Here is a 19,382-nt window from a genome sequence, read left to right as displayed (position 1 = left end):
GAGCGGATGGTAAGGTCAATGGGGTCGGCTGCACGGGATGGTAGTGGCGGGGAGGTGGGTGGTGCTGCTTACCAGTTCTAATGCACAGGGTGAATGGGAGGAAGGGAGGGAAAGAAAAATGCCGGCTTCTACTGTACAGGGGGAATGGGGGGGGGAGGTAGAAATTGAAAGATGCTGCTCAATTGTTCTACTGCATGGGGGGATGGGAGGCAGGCAGGCAGACAGTCTGGCTTTGGGGATGGGGGTGGGTCAAAGTTTGGAAGGCAGTGAAAGGGACATAGGAAGGAGGCACTGGGGGCACTAAGGACATAGGAAGGAGGCACTGGGGCCACTAAGGACATGGGAAGGAGGCACTGGGGCCACTAAGGACATGGGAAGGAGGCACTGGGGCCACTAAGGACATGGAAGGAGGCACTAGGGGCACTAAGGACATAAAAGGCACTGAGGGCACTAGGAACATAGGAAGGGGCACTAAGGACATAGGAAGGAGGCACTGGGGGCACTAAGGACATGGGAAGGAGGCACTGAGGGAACTAAGGACATAGGATGGGACACTATGGACATAGGAAGGGGGCCATGGAGAGACAGGCCTGCATGGCGCAACAGAAAAATACAGGCAGGGGGCCAGGAGACAGAGACAGAAAGAAAAATAGATAGATAGGGGGCCAGGGAGAGACACAGACAGAAAGAATGACAGACAGACAGCGTCCAAAGAGAGAGAGACAAAGAAAAAAAAACCCAGACATCTACTCTAGCACCCATTAATGTAACGGGCTTAAACACTAGTGATATATAAAGCTAGTAAATAGTTTCAGGGATTATAATCGATTGCCATTTAACTTTTGAGGAGCAGGTTTCATCCGTTGTTGCTAAAGGATTTGGGGCATTAAGACAGCTTAGAGCCATTAGAGATTTCTTAGATAAGAAATCACTGCATACGTTAATTCAAGCCTTTATATTGTCAAAGTTAGATTATGGTAATTTAGTATACGCAGGTACTGGGTTAGGACAGCTGAAACATTTACGAACAGTGCAAAACACTGCAATTAGATTATTAGGCCATGCATATATTTGTGATCACGTGACACCTTTGTATTTAAAATTCCATTGATTACCAATGGAATTTAGGATTAAATTTAAGATCTTGATGTTGGCACATAGAGCATTATTTCAGATACAGCCTTCATCTCTCTGTAACCTGATATTATTTTATGCCCCAAGACATTTACTACGATCTTTGAATGACAACAGGGTAGTTGTTCCTCATATCTCGAGGGCACACCTTGCGTCAACTAGAGATTGTGCATTTTTTTATTTAGTTCCACGGTTATGGAATAATTTATCCAAAGATTTGAGAAAAAAAGAATCATATGTAAACTTTAGAAGATGCCTAAAAGCACACTTTTTTCAATTGACTTTCTCAAATTGAATAATTAAATAATTGAGTTTGGTAAGGGCCTTCTACTTTCTGATTTTTGCACTGAACTGGACTTAGTGGATCCCTGGAGGCTACTACACCCGGAGGTGCGCGACTACACTCATCTGTCTTGAGCCCATGGCTCATGGTCTTGACTTGATTACATTCTAGTTTCTTCCCTCTTTTCACAGGTAATGGCAGCTCAAGTTGGCTCAATGCAAATTTCTGATCATGCGCCTTTTTGGATAGATATTCATCTCGATGCTAGCTTTACTCGCTCTAGACACTGGAGATTTCCGGCTTATCTACAGAATGATGCTGATTTTCAACAATTCTTAGTGGCGAGATGGGAGGATTATGTTTTGACTAATTCTCTTTTACATTCCCAATCACAACGCTGGTCTACTTATCGACATTATAAATTTCAGAGTTATGGTAACAAATCAGGCAAGCTGTTGGCTAGAATGGTGGATGCTCATGCAGGCAAGACACCGATTTTGGCTTTACGCTCCGCGGGAGGGGCGGTTGTATCACACATGGATGACATAGCTAAGATTTTCTATTAACATTTTGCAGCCCAATATAGTTCGCTTTCCGGCCCTCCTGGGGATTTACTTGATGATTATCTTCATTCGTTGGATATGCCCCGTTTGAGGGAGGAGGACATTGATCACTTGAATCGTCCATTGCAGGCGGTAGAATTACAACGTGCTATTCGGTCTAGTAAGGAGGGTACGGCCCCGGGTCCCAACGGCTTTTCAGGGGAATTTTACAGGATGTTGGAGCCCCAACTTTGTGGCCCTCTGTTGGCTTATTATAATGGTGCTGTGTAGTCCGGGGCTTTCTCAAGATATGCTAATGCCGCCTCCATAGCTCTGCTCCCTAAGCCTGGTAAACCGGCTGATCTTCTGTCCCATTTCTTTGATTAATGTAGACCTTAAACTTTTTTCTCGTATCTTGGCAGACCACCTTCTCCCTTTAATCCAGACTTTGATCCATGGGGATCAGGTGGGCTTCGTCCCTGGGAGGCAATCGGTGCTGAATGTTCATAAAATCCTTTTGGCCCTTGCCCATGCTCAGTAGATTCTGGAGCCTATGTTGTTAGTTAGTTTAGATGCGGCTAAGGCTTTTGATAATGTTTCGTGGCCTTATCTTTTTCTTACTCTGGATTATATTGGTATCTCGGGCTTCTCGGCCTCGCTGTATAATGGCCCGACTGTGTCTCTCGTTGTTAATGGGACCCTTTCAGATAACTTCCCTATTCGACGGGGCACGGGTCAGGGGTGCCCCCTTTCCCCCCTCATTTTCATTCTTACTTTGGAACCTTTATTATGTACCCTTCGTCAATTTGAGGAAATGCGCGGATTAACCAAAGCGGGTCATGTTATTAAAACCTTAGCTTTTGCTGACTACTTAATGCTTATTCTTATGAATCCGGCACGCTCTCTTGGGGCAGCCCTGAATCTTATTGCAGAATTTGGCTTCTACTCGGGTCTTACCATTAATTTAGACAAATCGGTGGCTTTGCTCTCTCATTCTTCCATTGGTGATTCTTGGCTGGGAGATTTTTAAAGTGGGCTGATAAAGTTATTAACTATTTGGGTGTATATATTCCTATCGATCTTACCACTGTATACTCTTCTAATGTGACTCCATTATTGCATTCTTTGGCTGTTAAACTGCGATTGTGGCAGGACTATCCCTTTTCTCTCCTGGGGCGGGTGGCTCTCCTTAATATGATCATACTTCCCACCTGGCTTTACCAATTTCAGATGCTCCCTCTGTATTTGCTCTATCGGGACGAGAACATCTATATTCGCTTAGTTTGCCGTTTTCTATGGAGGGGTCGTCGAGCTCATTTACCTTATTTGCAGGTGGTGCGCCCACAATACAAGGGGGGTCTGAGTTTGCTTAACCTTCCAAATCCCGGTTGTACCCTCCTCACAAAAACCTAGCAGACCCTACTGTAAAAGACAGCGGATACTGAGAAAGATTACCTACTCTGTAACCACCAATGCTCCTTACCATCAAAATCTTCATGGTTTCTACTTAAATATAAGCTCGATTAGGAACAAGTCACAGCTGGTCAAAGACTGGCTGGAAGAAGCCAACCCCGATTTTGTTCTAACTGAAACTTGGTTGGTCTCAGATAACGACATTATTATACGCGACTGTCTGCCTCCTGGGTTTAAAATTATATCTCTACCTAGAAGCCGAGGTAAAGGGGGAGAATTAGCTATTATCTTAAAAGAATCATTCGAGTCCACAATCCTAGCTTCAAATTCCTCAGCTGACCTTGAAATCCTCTCCTCTGGACAGATCAGTTAGAAGATGCTCTAATAATTACCCTATTCTACATTCCTCCTAAGAAATGGCCCGCAGCCAAAGACATTTTCTACGAATTCCTCCTTTCAAACTCTACACTAGGCCCACCCAACCTACTGACAGGTGTTCTAAATATTCACCTAGAACAGGCAGAGCAGGGTGACTCCAAAGATCTACTATCCTTCATTTCTTCACTAGACTTCTTTATGCCGCCCCCAGAAAAAGACCAATCAAAAAGGCCACCAGCTAGATCTAAAGAACTAGTCAATCCCAAGATTTACTGGAACCAAGCCATTTGGACCAACTCTCTAAGGTCAGACCACCGGTTATGTAGTTTCTAATTTAGCTGGCAAATAAGTCGCTATCCAACCAAATCCAAGAAGGCAACAAGACCTAAGAAAATAGTAGCTAGCAGAGGTACGGTGAACCCACTAGAATTCTGGTCACACTATGACATAACTTCTAGTTCAGACTCCTTTTCAGCAGACTCTTGGACCAACATGAGTACGCAGATATTAAACAAAATGGCCCCCTCTAAACTAAGAAAAATAAGAAATAAGAATCTGGATGGCTGGTACGATACCGAGTTAGGAAATGTGAAACGGGAGTTACAGAAACTAGAAAGACAATGGTTGAAATCAGGGGACAGTGTGGGGAGGTCAAACTGGAGACAAAAATTAAACAAATACAAAAAACTAATAATAAAGAAACACATTAACTTTTACGCCCAAAAAATCAGATCACCTAACACCAACAATAGAAATCTCTTTGAATTAGTCAACAATCTCTACGATATACAAGCCTTCTCATATTCTACTCTAGACTCCCCACCGTCTGCAGATGACCTGGCTAAATTTTTCAACAACAAAATCAACAATTTGAGATCCAAACTAACGGACTACACAACCAACCATTTGAACTACCCAGTTGCCCAACACAAAGATGAACCTAGGGTAGATATGGCCTGGAATAATTTTACTATTCCATCCTGGCAACAATTCTCCAAATATTACATGAAATACACCGATTCCTACTGCAGATTAGACTGCTGCCCTCCAAATATAATGAAAGTTGCTCCAGTCACATTTAAAGCCAAGCTATACAACTGGATCTCCTCTCTTTTACTAACCGGTACTTTTCCTGAGGATTTAGGCCAGATTCTGATCACTCCGATCGTTAAAAATCCTAGAGAATCTACCAAATTGACATCAAATTACAGACCAATTGCGAGCACTCCCTTGTTCGTTAAGCTGATGGAAGGCTTGGTCAACCAGGAACTAGTAATATATTTGGACAAATTTAGCGTACTGCAAGACAATCAGTCAGGTTTTCATTCTGGGTTCAGCACTGAAACTGTCATTGCATCACTGCTAGATTTCCTTCATACCTTATTCAGTCAGGGTATCAGTGCTCTAATTCTGCAACTAGACCTAAGTAATGCCTTTGATCTGGTTGACCATGCCATTCTGATTGACTGTTTGGAGTCAATTGGTCTTTCAGCTAACGTGTTAGAATGGTTTTGGGGTTTCTTGAGTAAACGGTCATATCAAGTCTATAGTGACAATAAAAAATCCTGTAGTTGGGTAAACTCTTGCGGAGTCCCGCAGGGCTTTCCTCTATCCCCTACATTGTTCAACATCTACCTGGCCTCACTGGGGAATTTACTACATAGCTTAAAAGTTAAATTTTATATCTATGCTGATATCACCATAGTTATTCCCCTTACTACTCTGACCTCCGAGACAAAGATTCATCTATCATCCATTCTAAAGCAAATCGAACTATGGATGGCCAAATTCAAATTGAAGCTCAATACAGATAGAACTAAATTTTAAAATCAAAGACTCATCAATCTTCTTGAATGGTCAGGTCTTCCCTATTGACCACTACATAAAAATTCTAGGAGTGACTCTGGAACGCCACCTTACCCTAAATACTCACACAGATTTATTGGTTAAAAAATGCTTCTCATTACTATGGAAACTTAAAACCATCAGCAAATACTTTGATGCAGCATCTTTCCGCTTACTGATTCAATCTTCCATCTTAAACAGGATCTCAAAGTCCCTCCTTGAGGGCCGCAATCAAGACAGGTTTTCAAGATTTCCCCAATGAATATGCATTGAAAGCAGTGCATGCACATAGATCTCATACATATTCATTGGGGAAATCCTGAAAACCTGACTGGATTGCGGCCCTCAAGGAGGGACTTTGAGACCCCTGATCTTAAGCATGCTCGATTATTGCAACATCATTTACTTGGGATCCTTCAAAAAAAAACATTCTAAGACTCAGAGTCATTCAAAATTTGGCAGTTCGACTGATTTTTGGGCTGAAGAAATGAACATCGTTGGCACAAGAAGAAATGATATGTTTTTTGTTATGGCTCCTAAATTGTGGAATTCTTTGCCAAATTATATTAGAAATGAAAAAGATCTTTCATCTTTTAAAAATTATTAAAAACTTTTTTGTTTCAAGACGCTTTTGATGTGTAATATGGCCTATCTTGGACCCCTTACATTTTGCTACGAATATCAAACTCATTAACCCCCTTCCCTCCCTATTGTTTTTTCCCTTTTATGTAATTTCCAATAGAGAATGAAGTTGTAACTTTTCCCTCCTTTCCTTCTTTAATCATGTCTGTCTCTAATATGATTGCTAAAATGTTAATTGATTTATTTAGTTTGTATGGTGTTTAGTTTGTCCAATTGTATGTGAGACTACTATCTAGTGGCTTTTTAAATTGTACATCGCTTAGAAAATTTGTATAAGCGATTCATCAAATGGTAATAAAACTTGAAACTTGAACACATAAGCCCCTATTATCAAAAACTCCACTGGCTGTCCCTGGAGGTGCAAATTCTGTTTAAGTTCTCCTGTCTGTGTTATAAATCAATATTTGGTCTGGCCCTCCACTTATCTAGTTTCCCAATTTAACCTGGCAAGTTCTATTAGGCCCACACAAAGAATACATCTATTCACCTATCCGACAATAAAGACCTGCCACTACAAAAGATTCCTGGACAGAACCCTTGCCTTCCAGGCAGGCAAATAGACAGGCTGAGTAACGTTATCACGCTCTCTTCAACCTACTTCAATTTCAGAAAATTGGTCAAAACAAATTTGTTCAATCGATTTGTAAAATAAGAATTTTTATAGCTCTGCTATTCCAACCAGTAACCTTAAGAACTATATAGCTTTCCACTTCTTTCATTATGTAAGATTATATTGATGACTCTGAATTGTGACCTCTTCGCTGATTGTCCAGTGCTTCTTGTTGTAAACCGCCTCGAACTTCATGGCTTTGGCAGTATATAAGAATAAATTATTATTATTATTAGATATCTTAATATAGGCTGTGGCATACGTCACATTAATGACTACTCTCGGGGTACATCTGTCTTCTCTAATACTCCGTTGGAGCTAGCGTGCTATCAATAGGAGCATTTCAGCACTTACCTTCATTCTGTTCCCTCTATCTACTCTTCTGATGTGCTCCTCCGGGTGTTTGGCCTCCCCTTACGGAAGGTGTGGAAATGGGTGTGTAAATTTCATGGTATTAGTGCCTGTAAGTCACCCCTCTTGCCATTGTGTGGTAATCAGAATTTTTCCCTGGGCATGGGGGTCTCACGATTTAAGCAGTGGGCGGCAAGGGGGTTGATCTTTTTATTTCATCTGGTGCAGGAGGATGGCTCAATTCAATCTTTCCAAATGTTGTGTAAGGAGCATGGCCTTACTACTGCTGATAGATTTGCCTATACACAGATTGCACATTATGTGGCCACTTTGACTAGGACCAATTTGCATTCTGCTCATCAGGATTTATTGTCCATGGCCTATACTTTTGGCTCCAGATGAAAGTCCCCCTCAAGTTCCATCACAGACACTTGAAGGATGAGACCCCCTTGCCGGACTATGTTACACTCCAGGCAGCTTGGTCACAGGATTTGAATATGATATTTCCGGAGGATGTTATGTCCCGTGCTGTGGCCAGGCTGCCTGCTCTAAGAAAGTATGCATACTTTTTGGAAATGCAATATAAACTGTTTCGAATATATGTATCACCCTATAAGGCATTCTGTACAAAATTTCGGCCCACAGCCTCGTCTGATAAAGGTGGGCATTTGACTGCTACATTGGGACATATGTTATGGTCTTGCCCAGCTGTGCAAGCCTTTTGGCAAAGACCCTTTGGACTGTGAATATTCGGCCCTCGCCTCACATGCTTTTTGGGCTTTTGCCCTCATATCATTCGAGGCTGGCGGGCTTGAGTGCCTTTCTTCGGTGGTCCATCTTATGTGCTTTAAAATGTATTTTTCTTAAATGGCTGGACACTGAAGCTCCAAATCTTCCCATGTGGCGTTTCCATATGATTCTCCTGTTGGCTTGGGAGCATAGAGATGTCCCTGATCTCTCAACATTGAGGGGGGAGCGCTTTACAGCTGTTTGGGAGCTTTTTTGGAACACCATGACTCCAGTGGCCTGCAGTGGCATATTGAACTGCTGATTGCACTTTTGCTTTACTTGTTTGAGTTGATGCTTTCTGTGTTTGCCACTGGGGCCCGGTCCTGTGGGGTGGTGGGAGAAAGTGGGGGAATGTTTAATGTTAAACAGTTATTGGAGCACTGCTTGTTAGGCTGAATCTTGGTACCTGTGTTTTACCTGCTCTAATAATAATAAAAATTATTTTGCCATAATTGAGTTTGGGACTGTAATCTGTAATGATTAATTTTTGATATGGAAAGACAAATTCTTTTAATTGTATGTATTAATTATGATTTATTGAGATTTAATATGATGGAGATGTTGATCGCTTAGTATTTTAGAAAAAAAAATTTTACTTTTGTTTTTACTCTTTTCTATCCTATTTTTAAATGGAGTTCCTTTCTTGATGAATATGTATTATATATTGTACACCACTTGGATCCATTTTAGGCTGTTACACGGTATAGAAAGTTTTTAATCAAACATAAAATGATGTTATAACTAGAGCTATTTATCAGAGAGATTGTATTGATGTAAAACCCCTGTCTCGTTATATGTATTAAATTACTCTTGGGAGGCAGTTGGATTAATTGTACCCTATATTGTAGTATATGTATATAGATGGTATAAATAGGTAAGATACACATTAGCTCATGTATTGTAACACCTTTACTGAAGCTCATGCAAACTGCTCAAAATCGACTCCACAGTCATCAGTAGTGGTATAGAGGCTTCCAACAAACAATAAACAAATAACTTTTAGTATGGAGTTCTGAGAAGGTGCAGACCTTTCCTTGTGCAGTAGTCTTCTCAACTAGTGCTAAAGCTCAAGGATTTATGAAACTTGGGGAGGTGGGTGGGGGATGGTGAACCACGGCGGTGCTTCTACTTGCTGTTGCTTTTATTTTGGGTTTCTTTCTTCACAGCGGAGAAGAAGAGAGGTAGAGGGGAGGAGGACTGAACAGGCAGGCAGACCAGGGTCGCAGCGAGAGCTAGCTCCGCCCACCCCCATCGCGTCCCAGGTTGCATCGGCGCCCGGGCTCCCCTTTAAGAGGAAGGGAGCCGGGGCACGAGGCAGACCGCGGCAGTGCTTCTACTTGCTGTTGCTTTTGTTTTGAGTTTCTTTCTTCACAGCGGAGAAGCGGAGAGGCAGAGGGGAGGAAGCCAGAGAAGCAGAGGGGAGGAGGACTGAACAGGCAGGCAGACCGGGGTCGCGGCGAGAGCTAGCTCCGCCCATCCCCACCGCGTCACAGGTCGCATCGGCGCCCGGGCTCCCCTTTAAGAGGAAGGGAGCCAACGGCGCCCAGCCATTCAGCGTGCGGCGAAGGCGAGCAGCAAAGGCGCTCGTCTTAGCGAGAGCACCTTTGCGAAGGAGCCTTGAGAAGGAGCCCAGGCAGTCCAGCAGCAAACCTAATTTCTAAAAAAACCTAACTAAAAAAAACAAACAAACCCCAAGGTACTTTTCTTCTCTTCTCATTCTTCTCTCTCTCTTTACTCTTTCAGCTAGCTGCAAGCCGGGCACCACTCTCAATTACCGAGGGACCATATGAGCAAGGAGAAAGAAATGGAGGCTACAGGAACCCAGCGGAGCTACCCAGTATACTGCATCGAATGTCATATGTATGACTACCTCCCCTCCGGGAGGCGGGCGTACATATGCAGTCGATGTCAGGAACTGGATAGCCTGAAGGAGGTCGGGAGACTGCAGGTTCGAGTACAGGAACTGGAGGGACTGTGCACCATAGAGGAACAGTGCTGGTCAACTGAAGACACCGCCAGAAAGGACCACATCACAGAACAAGTTAGAGAGCTCAAGAAGTTCATCGAGGAGGCTTGCAGGATGGTGGAGGCACAGGACCTCATCAGGAGAGAACTAACAGTCGGACGACAGAATCCACCAGACACCATGGGAGTAGGACCTTGCGGAAAATCTAGACATGCAGATGAGGAGAAGACCCAACAGAACCCGGAGGAAGGACTAGCTGACTGCGCCACTGACACAGACCTGAGACCAGAGAGACAGTTGAGGAAGGGGAGTTCTGCTATCGTAGTAGGAGACTCAATCCTGAGAGGAGTGGACAGTCACAAAGCTGGAGGGAGAGAGGACCAACTAGTGACATGTCTTCCGGGGTCAAGAACGTAGGATGTCATCGACAGAATTGAGAGGATCCTGGAAGGGGCCGAGACGGAGGAGACAGCTGTAGTAATCCATGTTGGAACCAACGACATCAGCAGGAGGAACTACAACAGGACTGCACTAACTGATCAGTTAAGGATCCTGGGGAGGAAACTGAAACTGAGGGCAAGGAAGATGGCCTTCTCAGAGATCCTGCCAGTACCGATAGCGGATGCACGGAGGCAGAGCGAACTACAAGCAATAAACGGTTGGCTCAGGAGATAGTGCGAGGAGGAGGGTTTCCTTTTTGTTCAGAACAGGACAACTTTCTTGGGAAAGAATAAGCTCTACAGGAGAGACGGACTGCACCTGAGCACGTCCAGAGCGTCATAGATTTGGCTTTAAACTGAGGAAGAGGGGAAAGCCGACAGTCAATCTGACACATCGGACAAAAGTATCAAATAAGGAAACTGAGCAAGGACATTGTAAAAGAGGGCTTGGGACTGAGTGGGAATTTTTGGAAAAAGGACCTAAGGAAGCAATACAAGGGCCCAGGGCCAAGGACATTGAGCAAGGACATTGTAAAAAAGGGATCGGGACTGAGTGGGAATTTTTGGGAAAAGGACCTAAGGACGCAATGCAGAGGACCAGGGCCAAGGATATTGAACAAGGGCACTGTAAAAGAGGGCTCAGGACTGAGTTGGAATTTTTTGAAAAAGGACCTAAGGATGAATCGCAGGGGTCTAGGGCACAAATGAAATTGGTAAGCAGGACTAACAGAGAACAACGGAATCCAGAGGGACAACCAAAAATGGGGAAACAGGCTGAGGACGAAACAGATACACCACAGGAAGAGGATGACCGAGACGAGGCTTGGGGACTAGCAACTCACGAGGGGGACGCCAGGAGTGCCAAACCACGAGGAAAACCAGCAAGAAAGGCGAACAACCGGGACTTACATTGCCTGTACACAAATGCTAGGAGCCTAAGGGCTAAAATGGGAGAGCTGGAAGTCTTAGCCAGCAAAAAAAGCCTAGACATAATTGGAGTCACAGAAACGTGGTGGACTGATGACAATAAATGGGATGTGGCTTTACCAGGGTTCAAACTACAGGAGAGATAGGTCACACAAAAAGGGTGGAGGAATAGTGCTATATATAAAAGATTCCATACCTTCAACCAGGATGGAAACAACAGTAAGGGCGGATGACTTGGAATCACTATGGGTTAAGCTACCAGGAGGAACAGGAGCAGACATAAAATTGGGTCTGTACTATCGCCCACCTGGACAAACAGAAGAAATCGACCAGGACCTGGAGGCTGAACTGAGGCAGTTATGCAAAAGTGTGGTGGTGATGGGGGACTTCAACTACCCGGGAATAGACTGGAGCATCGGGCACTCAAAATGGATGAGGGAGACCAAATTCCTGGAGGTCACGAGGGACTGTTTCATGGAACAGCTGGTCACGGAACCAACACGGGGAGATGCCACTCTTGACCTAATCTTCAACGGACTAGGGGTCCCGCTAAGGAGGTAGCGGTACTAGCCCCACTAGGAAACAGCGATCACAACACGATCCAGTACAGGCTAGAAATTGGATCATCAAAGGTGAAAAGAACTACAACGACAGCACTCAACTTCAAAAAAGGGAATTATGAGGAAAATGGTGGGAAAGAAACTCAACGACACCGCAAGGAAGATGGAGTCCGTAGAAAAAGCCTGGACCCTACTCAAGGGCACGGTGCACGAAGCACAGAACCTGTGCTTCCCCAAGTTCAGGAAAGGGTGCAAAAAAAATAGAACAAAAAACCCAGTGTGGATAACAAATGCAGTGAAAAAGGCGATAAGTGATAAGAAGGCATCATTCAAAAAATGGAAAAAAGACCAGACAGAGGACAACCAAAAGGAGCATAAAAAACACCAAAAGGAGTGTAACCGACTGGTTAGGAAAGCAAAAAGAGAATATGAAGAGAGACTGGCAGGGGAAGCAAAAAACTTCAAATCATTCTTCAGGTACGTCAAGGGGAAGCAACCAGCAAGGGAGGAAGTGGGACCCTTGGATGATGGAGACAGAAAGGGAGTGGTAAAAGAGGAAAAGGAGATAGCTGACAGGTTAAATGAGTTCTTCACGTCAGTTTTCACAAGGGAGGACACAACCAACATTCCGGAACCCGAGGAGATCGTAAAAGGTGATCAGGATGAAAATCTGGTCCAACTAGAGGTGAGCAAGGTGGATGTCCTCAGGCAGATAGACAGGCTAAAGAGCGACAAATCGCCAGGTCCGGACGGCATTCACTTAAGGGTACTCAAGGAACTAAGGAACGAAATAGCTGAGCCACTTCGACAAATATGCAACCTATCCTTAAAAACTGGAGAGATTCCGGAGGACTGGAAAATAGAAAATGTCACACCCATCTTCAAGAAAGGCTCAAGGGGAGACCCAGGAAACTACAGGCCAGTGAGCTTGACCTCGGTCCCGGGAAAGATGATGGAAGCGCTGATTAAAGACAGCATCTGGGAACACATCGAAAACAATGGGCAGCTAAAGTCGAGCCACCATGGCTTCTGCAAGGGCAGGTCATGCCTCAAAAACTTATTATACTTCTTTGAGGGGGTAAACAGCCAGGTGGATAAAGGGGAATCTATAGACATCATTTACCTTGACTTCCATAAAGCCTTCGACAAGGTACCACACGAAAAACTGCTAAGGAAGCTATGGAACCACAGGGTGCAAGGGGTGGTCCACCGATGGATCAAAAACTGGCTGGCGGACAGGAAACAGAGGGTTGGAGTAAAGGGCCATTACTCAGATTGGCAATGGGTCACGAGCGGAGTTCCACAGGGGTAGGTGCTGGGATCGCTCCTGTTCAATATATTTATTAACGACCTGGAGGCAGGAACAAAATGTGAGGTTATTAAATTTGCGGATGACACTAAACTATACAGCAGGGTCAAAAACATGGAGGACTGCGAAGATCTCCAAAAAGATCTGACAATGCTGGAAGAGTGGGCCAAAAAGTGGCAAATGAGCTTCAACATAGAGAAATGCAAGGTCATGCATGTAGGGAAAAATAACCCGATGTTCACTTACAAGATGGGGGGATCACCGCTAGGGGTGAGCAACCTTGAAAGAGACCTGGGAGTGATGGTAGACACAACATTGAAGGCGTCGGCGCAGTGCGCCACAGCCTCAAGGAAAGCGAACAAAATGTTGGGTATCATTAAGAAAGGTATCACAACCAGGACGAAGGAAGTCATCCTGCCACTCTATCGTGCAATGGTGCGCCCGCACCTGGAGTACTGTGTCCAGTACTGGTCGCCGTACCTCAAGAAGGACATGGCGGTACTTGAGAGAGTCCAGAGAAGAGCAACTAAGCTAATAAAGGGTATGGGGGACCTCTCATATACTGACAGACTGAAAAAGCTAGGTCTTTTCTCCTTGGAAAAGCGGCGACTTAGAGGAGACATGATAGAAATCTTCAAGATCATGAAGGGCATAGAAAAAGTGGACAGGGACAGATTTTTCAAATTAAGGGGAACCACAAGTATAAGGGGACACTCAGAGAAATTGAAAGGGGAAAGGTTTAGAACAAACGCCAGGAAGTTCTTTTTCACCCAGAGGATACATGGAACGCGCTACCGGAGGATGTGATAAGCAGAGGGCTTCAAAGAAGGTCTGGACAGGTACCTGGAGGACAAATGATTGAGGGGTACAGATAGGAGTAGAGGTAGGTTATAGGGATAGGATCAGAGGTAATTTATAAAATTAGTCAGAGACCACTGTTCAGCAATAGGCCTGATGGGCCGCTGCGGGAGCGGACCGCTGGGCAAGATGGACCTCTGGTCTGCTTCAGCGGAGGCAACTTATGTTCTTATGTATCTATTGTCATCTACAGAAAACCCAAATTAAAGGTAAGCAGCTTTGATTTTTCAGTTGACAAGCTTAGGCACTTAAGTGGGTTATTTCCAAGCATAAAACTACTTGTTCTTATGCACTAATGAAATGTAACTGTTGCTATTTGAGGAGGACAGACTTGTCAAGCTGTACAAGCCAAAGGCTGTCTTGTCTTTTACTGAAGCATGATCGAGGTATTAGTGCAAAATAGAGGTATAATGCAAGGACTGCATCACTTTGAAGATTTCAGATGAGGCTCTGCTCAGACAAATGGTGACGAAATCCACGAGGGAAAAAGCGATAATGGATCTGGTCCTCACAAATGGAAAGAATATCTCTAATGTTCGAGTGGGTGCTCACCTGGGAAGTAGCGATCAGTTTGGCTTGATATAATGGCTAATATGGAGAGCAGCCGCACGATATTTAAAGTCCTAGATTTCAAACGTACGGACTTTAATGAAAAGGGAAAGTACCTGAAGAAAGAGCTGTTTAGGATGGGAGGACATAAGAGAAGTTGAAAGAAAGTGGTCTAAGTTGAAAGGAGCGATAAAAATGGCTACGGACCTTTATGTGAAGAAAATAAATAAAAACAAGAGAAATAGGGAAGCTGATATGATTCTCCAAACTAGTGGCAGAGAAAATAAAGGCGAAAGAGTTGGTGTTCGTGAAATATAAAAAAACCCAAGAGGAGTGCAGAAAGGACTACAGAGTGAAACTGAAAGAAGCCAAGAGAGAGATATGTCTGGCGAAAGAACAGGTTGAAGAACAAATGGCTAAAAATGTAAAAAAGGGAGACAAAAATGTTTTCAGATACAAGAACATAATATATTACTGAAAGGAGAAAGATGAAAAATGGAATTGCTAAATTAAAAGATGCTAGGAACCGATATGTGGAGAGTGATGAGGAAAAAGCAAATGTGCTAAATAAATACTTCTGTTCTGTGTTCACAGAAGAAAATCCTGGAGAAGGACCGAGATTGTCTGGCAAAGTTACACGAGAGGAGCATGTTTGTGAGCAACTTGAAAAACTGAAGGTGGACAAAGCGATGGGACCAGACGGGATCCATCCCAGGATGATGAGGGAGTTCAGAGAGGTTCTGGCGGGTCCTATTAAAGGCTTGTTCAACAAATCTCTGGAGACAGGAGTGGTTCCCGGGGATTGACCATTTCTCCTCTAATGTGGCAGCCATGGACCTCAGGAACTGAACACAGTCCAACGCCAAAAGAGCCTGCTGTTCCAGAAGGGAAGAAATCTGGGCACACAGTTTCAGTCTTCACACTGCAGGAAGATAGACGCGACGGTCTACCACAGAATTCATGAGGTCATCCAGGTCCTTGCCAAACAATAACTGTCCCTTAAAGGGAAGTCTAGCTGAAGTAGCCTTGGAAGTGGAATCACCAGTTCACTGTCTGATCCACACAGACTGCGCTCGAACCTTTGTTCAGCAGAAGGAGAAAGCTGGGGGAAAACACCCTCCGGGTGATTTAAGACAAAGTTGGACGGGTTCCTGTTGAACCAGAACGTAAGCAGGTAGGGCTGGTCTCAGGGCACTGATCTTTGACCTGGGGGCCACCGCGGGAGTGGACTGCTGGGCATGATGGACCACTGGTCTGACCCAGCAGTGGCAAATTCTTATGTTCTTATGACCGCCCCAAGCTCTAGTATAGCAAATGCAGGCTGGCTGACAGCTACCACCAGGGATTGGCCTATCAGCTGCCAACCAAAGTCTGTGTGATCTCAATGCAGGCAAAGCTGAATAATTGCTCCAAGCTCAACCCTCCCCCCCAAAAAAGGACAAAAACACAGAATAAAATAATAAAATGGAGAGCAGAGCAAACACATGCAGAAAGGAAAAACTGTAGGTGGAGTTAAAGAGCCCAGTGAAGTACAACAGAAGCACAGAGAAATAATCCAAAGTGGATTCCTTCTGCAGATGGCACGCAGCCATGTGGACACAACCCACTTGTCTAGAATGTCTCACCTATTGCATTGGAACAGCCAATCTGGATTTTGTCTTAATTAAAACTCTCTTAAGGTGAGGAGAGCCAGCTGAGTTTTCATAAGACACTGCACAGTCCTTATGAGCATCTCAGGAAATCAGTCATGGGATAGTCAGCAAGGACTTAAAGGTCAAATTTTTGCAATGAGGCTGTCATTTAAATATCCTGTTCCCCAGTCCTTTAAGATGGTCCTGCAGTTTAATTGTCTAATTTGAATACATTTGATCACCATAAATTAAAATATTAAACAGATAAGGAAAATTAAATTAACAAAGGAATATTTAAAGGAAAACCAAACATGTATACAATGCTGTTTTCACATTTAGGGATTACCATTTAGATCTGTCAAGAACCTCTAAGTCAGGGGTGCCCACACTTTTTTGGCATGCGAGCTACTTTTAAAATGACCAAGTCAAAATGATCTACCAACAATAAAAATACTAAACATATACCCCCTCTTTTACTATGGTGTGCTAGCCGATTTAGCGCACGCTAAGTGCTAATGCGCCCATTATATTCTATGGACGCGTTAGCATTTAGTGCACGCTAAATCAGCTAGTGCGCCTTAGTGGAAGACCCCGATATTTATTTATATATATATATATATATATACATATATATATACCGAATGTACCTCTTCTGCCCTCCAGACCTCGTTCCATTCCCCAAACAACATCTCTCTCTGTCCTTCCAGGAGTCTAGCTTTTCTTCCTTTCTCCTCCACCCCTATTGGCAACTTGTCTCCCTCCTCTGTTCTGATCTTGCATCTCTCTGTTCATCCTCAGGTTCTCTCCCCATCTGTCTCTTCTATCTGCACTACCCATAGTCCAACATCTGCCCCCCTCTCTTCTGCCTCCCCTTTGTTTCAGGTTTCTCCCTCTCTCTATTTTCCTTCTGCTAACATTTTGAGTCCTCCCACCTTTGGTCCAGGTCTTTGTCTCTCTCACTCTCTTTGTCTTCCCCCTCCCCAGGGCCTGGCATCTCTCTCTCCTCGGTTCAGAGTCTCTAATCCCTCTAATAGTCCAGGATCTGCCTTGTCTCCCCCTCCCCAAACCAGCGTCTCTAAGGCAATCCTCCTCCCGCTGGGGCCCTCGCGACGGGCACAATTTTACCCCGACGTGCAGGGCCTTATCTCCGCTGCTTCTCTCACCTCCGCTGCTTCCTTCAGACTGGTTCATCAAGCTACTTCCCTTAGACTGGATCCCTAATCTCCGTTCTTCCCTCTGGGCCTACCACAGTTGAAAGTTCATCACGGCAGCCTGCAGAGCGAACATAGCAGGCTGCCATTGGCTTCTGTAGCACATTCCCTCTGCCGTGGTCCCGCACCTCTTCTGACATTGAGGACGGGGCAGCGGCAGAGGGAACGTGCTACAGAGGCTGACAGCAGCCTGCTACGTTCACTTTGCAGGCTGATGTAATTCCACTATTTTAAAGGTGAGACAGCTAGGGAGAACATTGGCTCTGTGATCTACCGGCGTTGCCTTTGCGATCGACCGGTAGATCGTGATCGACGTTTTGGGCACCCCTGCTCTAAGTGATACAGATTGATCACTATTAGAGATAGGTTGTGAGTACATACAACCTGGTACTTAACAGTTTTTCCCAGATTACTCATTCGATGTACATCAGGGGCTCACAACACTGTCCTGGGGGAACCACAGCCAGTCAAGTTTGGCAATCACTGATGTACAAGCTGCTAAATTCTGTATTTACAAAGTGGCTATACCATTTCTAAGGATATCAGAAAACTTACAAGGCAATTACAAGATATAATTTCTTATGACAGATAAATTTATGTTGACACTTACGAGGTGAATATGAGCGGGACCTTGAGCGGGATCTGTATCCTCCTCTACTGTAATAAGGTGATGGAGATCGTCTCCTGTTAAGAATTTTAATTAATAAAACAAAATAAAAGGAGAGTGACTTTTTTTTTTTAAGGAAAAGCACAGTTACTTACCGTAACAGGTGTTATCCAGGGACAGCAGGCATATATTCTCACATGTGGGTGACGTCATCTACGGAGCCGCGATGAGGACAGCATTTCAAGCAAACCTGATTGAAGATTCAAGCTTGCTGGCTGCACCACGCATGTGTGCCTCCTGCTCCACTAGAGGGCGCATCACCTCTTCGTAGTCTCCAGTTCACATATCCAGCAAAGAAGCCAACCCCGGGGAGGTGGGCGGGTTGTGAGAATATATGCCTGCTGTCCCTGGATAACACCTGTTACGGTAAGTAACTGTGCTTTATCCCAGGACAAGCAGGCATGATATTCTCACATGTGGGTGACCTCCAAGCTAACTGATAAGGGATGGAGGGAGGTTGGCAATTTAAGAAAATAGGTTACATAAGACCGATTGGCCAAACCGGCCATCGCTCCTGGACAGTGTATCCAGGCAGTAGTGTGAGGTGAAAGTATGAACCGAAGACCACGTGGCAGCCTTGCAGATATCCTCGATAGGCGTGGACCTGAGGAAAGCTATCGAAGCTGCCATCGCTCGGACCTTATGTCCCGTAACTCAACCGTGCAGCGCGAGACCAGCCTGAGCGTAGCAGAAGGAAATACAAGCAGCTAACCAGTTGGGCAGGGTGCGCTTGGAAACTGGGTGCCCCAACCTGTTAGGGTCGAAGGACAAAAACAACTGGGGGGCCGTCCGATGAGACTGGGTGCGTTGGAGGTAGAAGGCCAACGCCCGCTTGCAGTCAAGAGTGTGAAGCGCCACCTCTCCGGGATGAGAGTGGGGCTTGGGGAAGAACACAGGTAGAACAATGGACTGGTTGAGATGAAAATCAGACACCACCTTAGGCAAAAACTTAGGGTGAGTGCGGAGGACCACCTTGTCATGGTGGAATACCGTGAAAGGTGGGTCCGCCACTAAGGCCTGCAGCTCCCTAACCCTCCGAGCAGAAGTGAGGGCGAGTAGGAAGATCACTTTCCAAGTGAGAAACTTAAGATGACACATATCCATAGGCTCAAATGGAGGTTTCATCAGTTGAGCTAGCACCACATTGAGATCCCAAACCACCGGAGGTGGTTTGAGGGGAGGATGAACATTCAGGATCCCCTTCATGAAACGGGAAACTAAGGGATGGAGTGAAAGAGCCTTCCCTTCCAGGGGTTGATGAAAGGCAGCGATGGCGC

The 19,382-nt window shown here is 44.8% G+C and overlaps 1 protein-coding gene across 3 annotated transcripts in view; it reads right to left on the bottom strand.

The window, feature by feature from the left end:
• TRA2B (transformer 2 beta homolog) overlaps nt 1-19,382 on the bottom strand; it is a 360,067-nt gene that overhangs the window by 2,011 nt on the left and 338,674 nt on the right. For all 3 annotated transcript variants that reach the window (XM_033947301.1, XM_033947302.1, XM_033947303.1), the window contains one exon: nt 18,049-18,122. In XM_033947301.1, the coding sequence (XP_033803192.1) occupies nt 18,049-18,122 (74 nt within the window). The remainder of the gene's footprint in view (nt 1-18,048; nt 18,123-19,382) is intronic.

Source organism: Geotrypetes seraphini, chromosome 5 (genome assembly GCF_902459505.1).
Source record: "Geotrypetes seraphini chromosome 5, aGeoSer1.1, whole genome shotgun sequence".
Lineage (NCBI taxonomy): Eukaryota > Metazoa > Chordata > Amphibia > Gymnophiona > Dermophiidae > Geotrypetes > Geotrypetes seraphini.
Note: the sequence above shows the minus strand (reverse complement) of the source record. Positions and strands in the feature narration are given on the sequence as shown.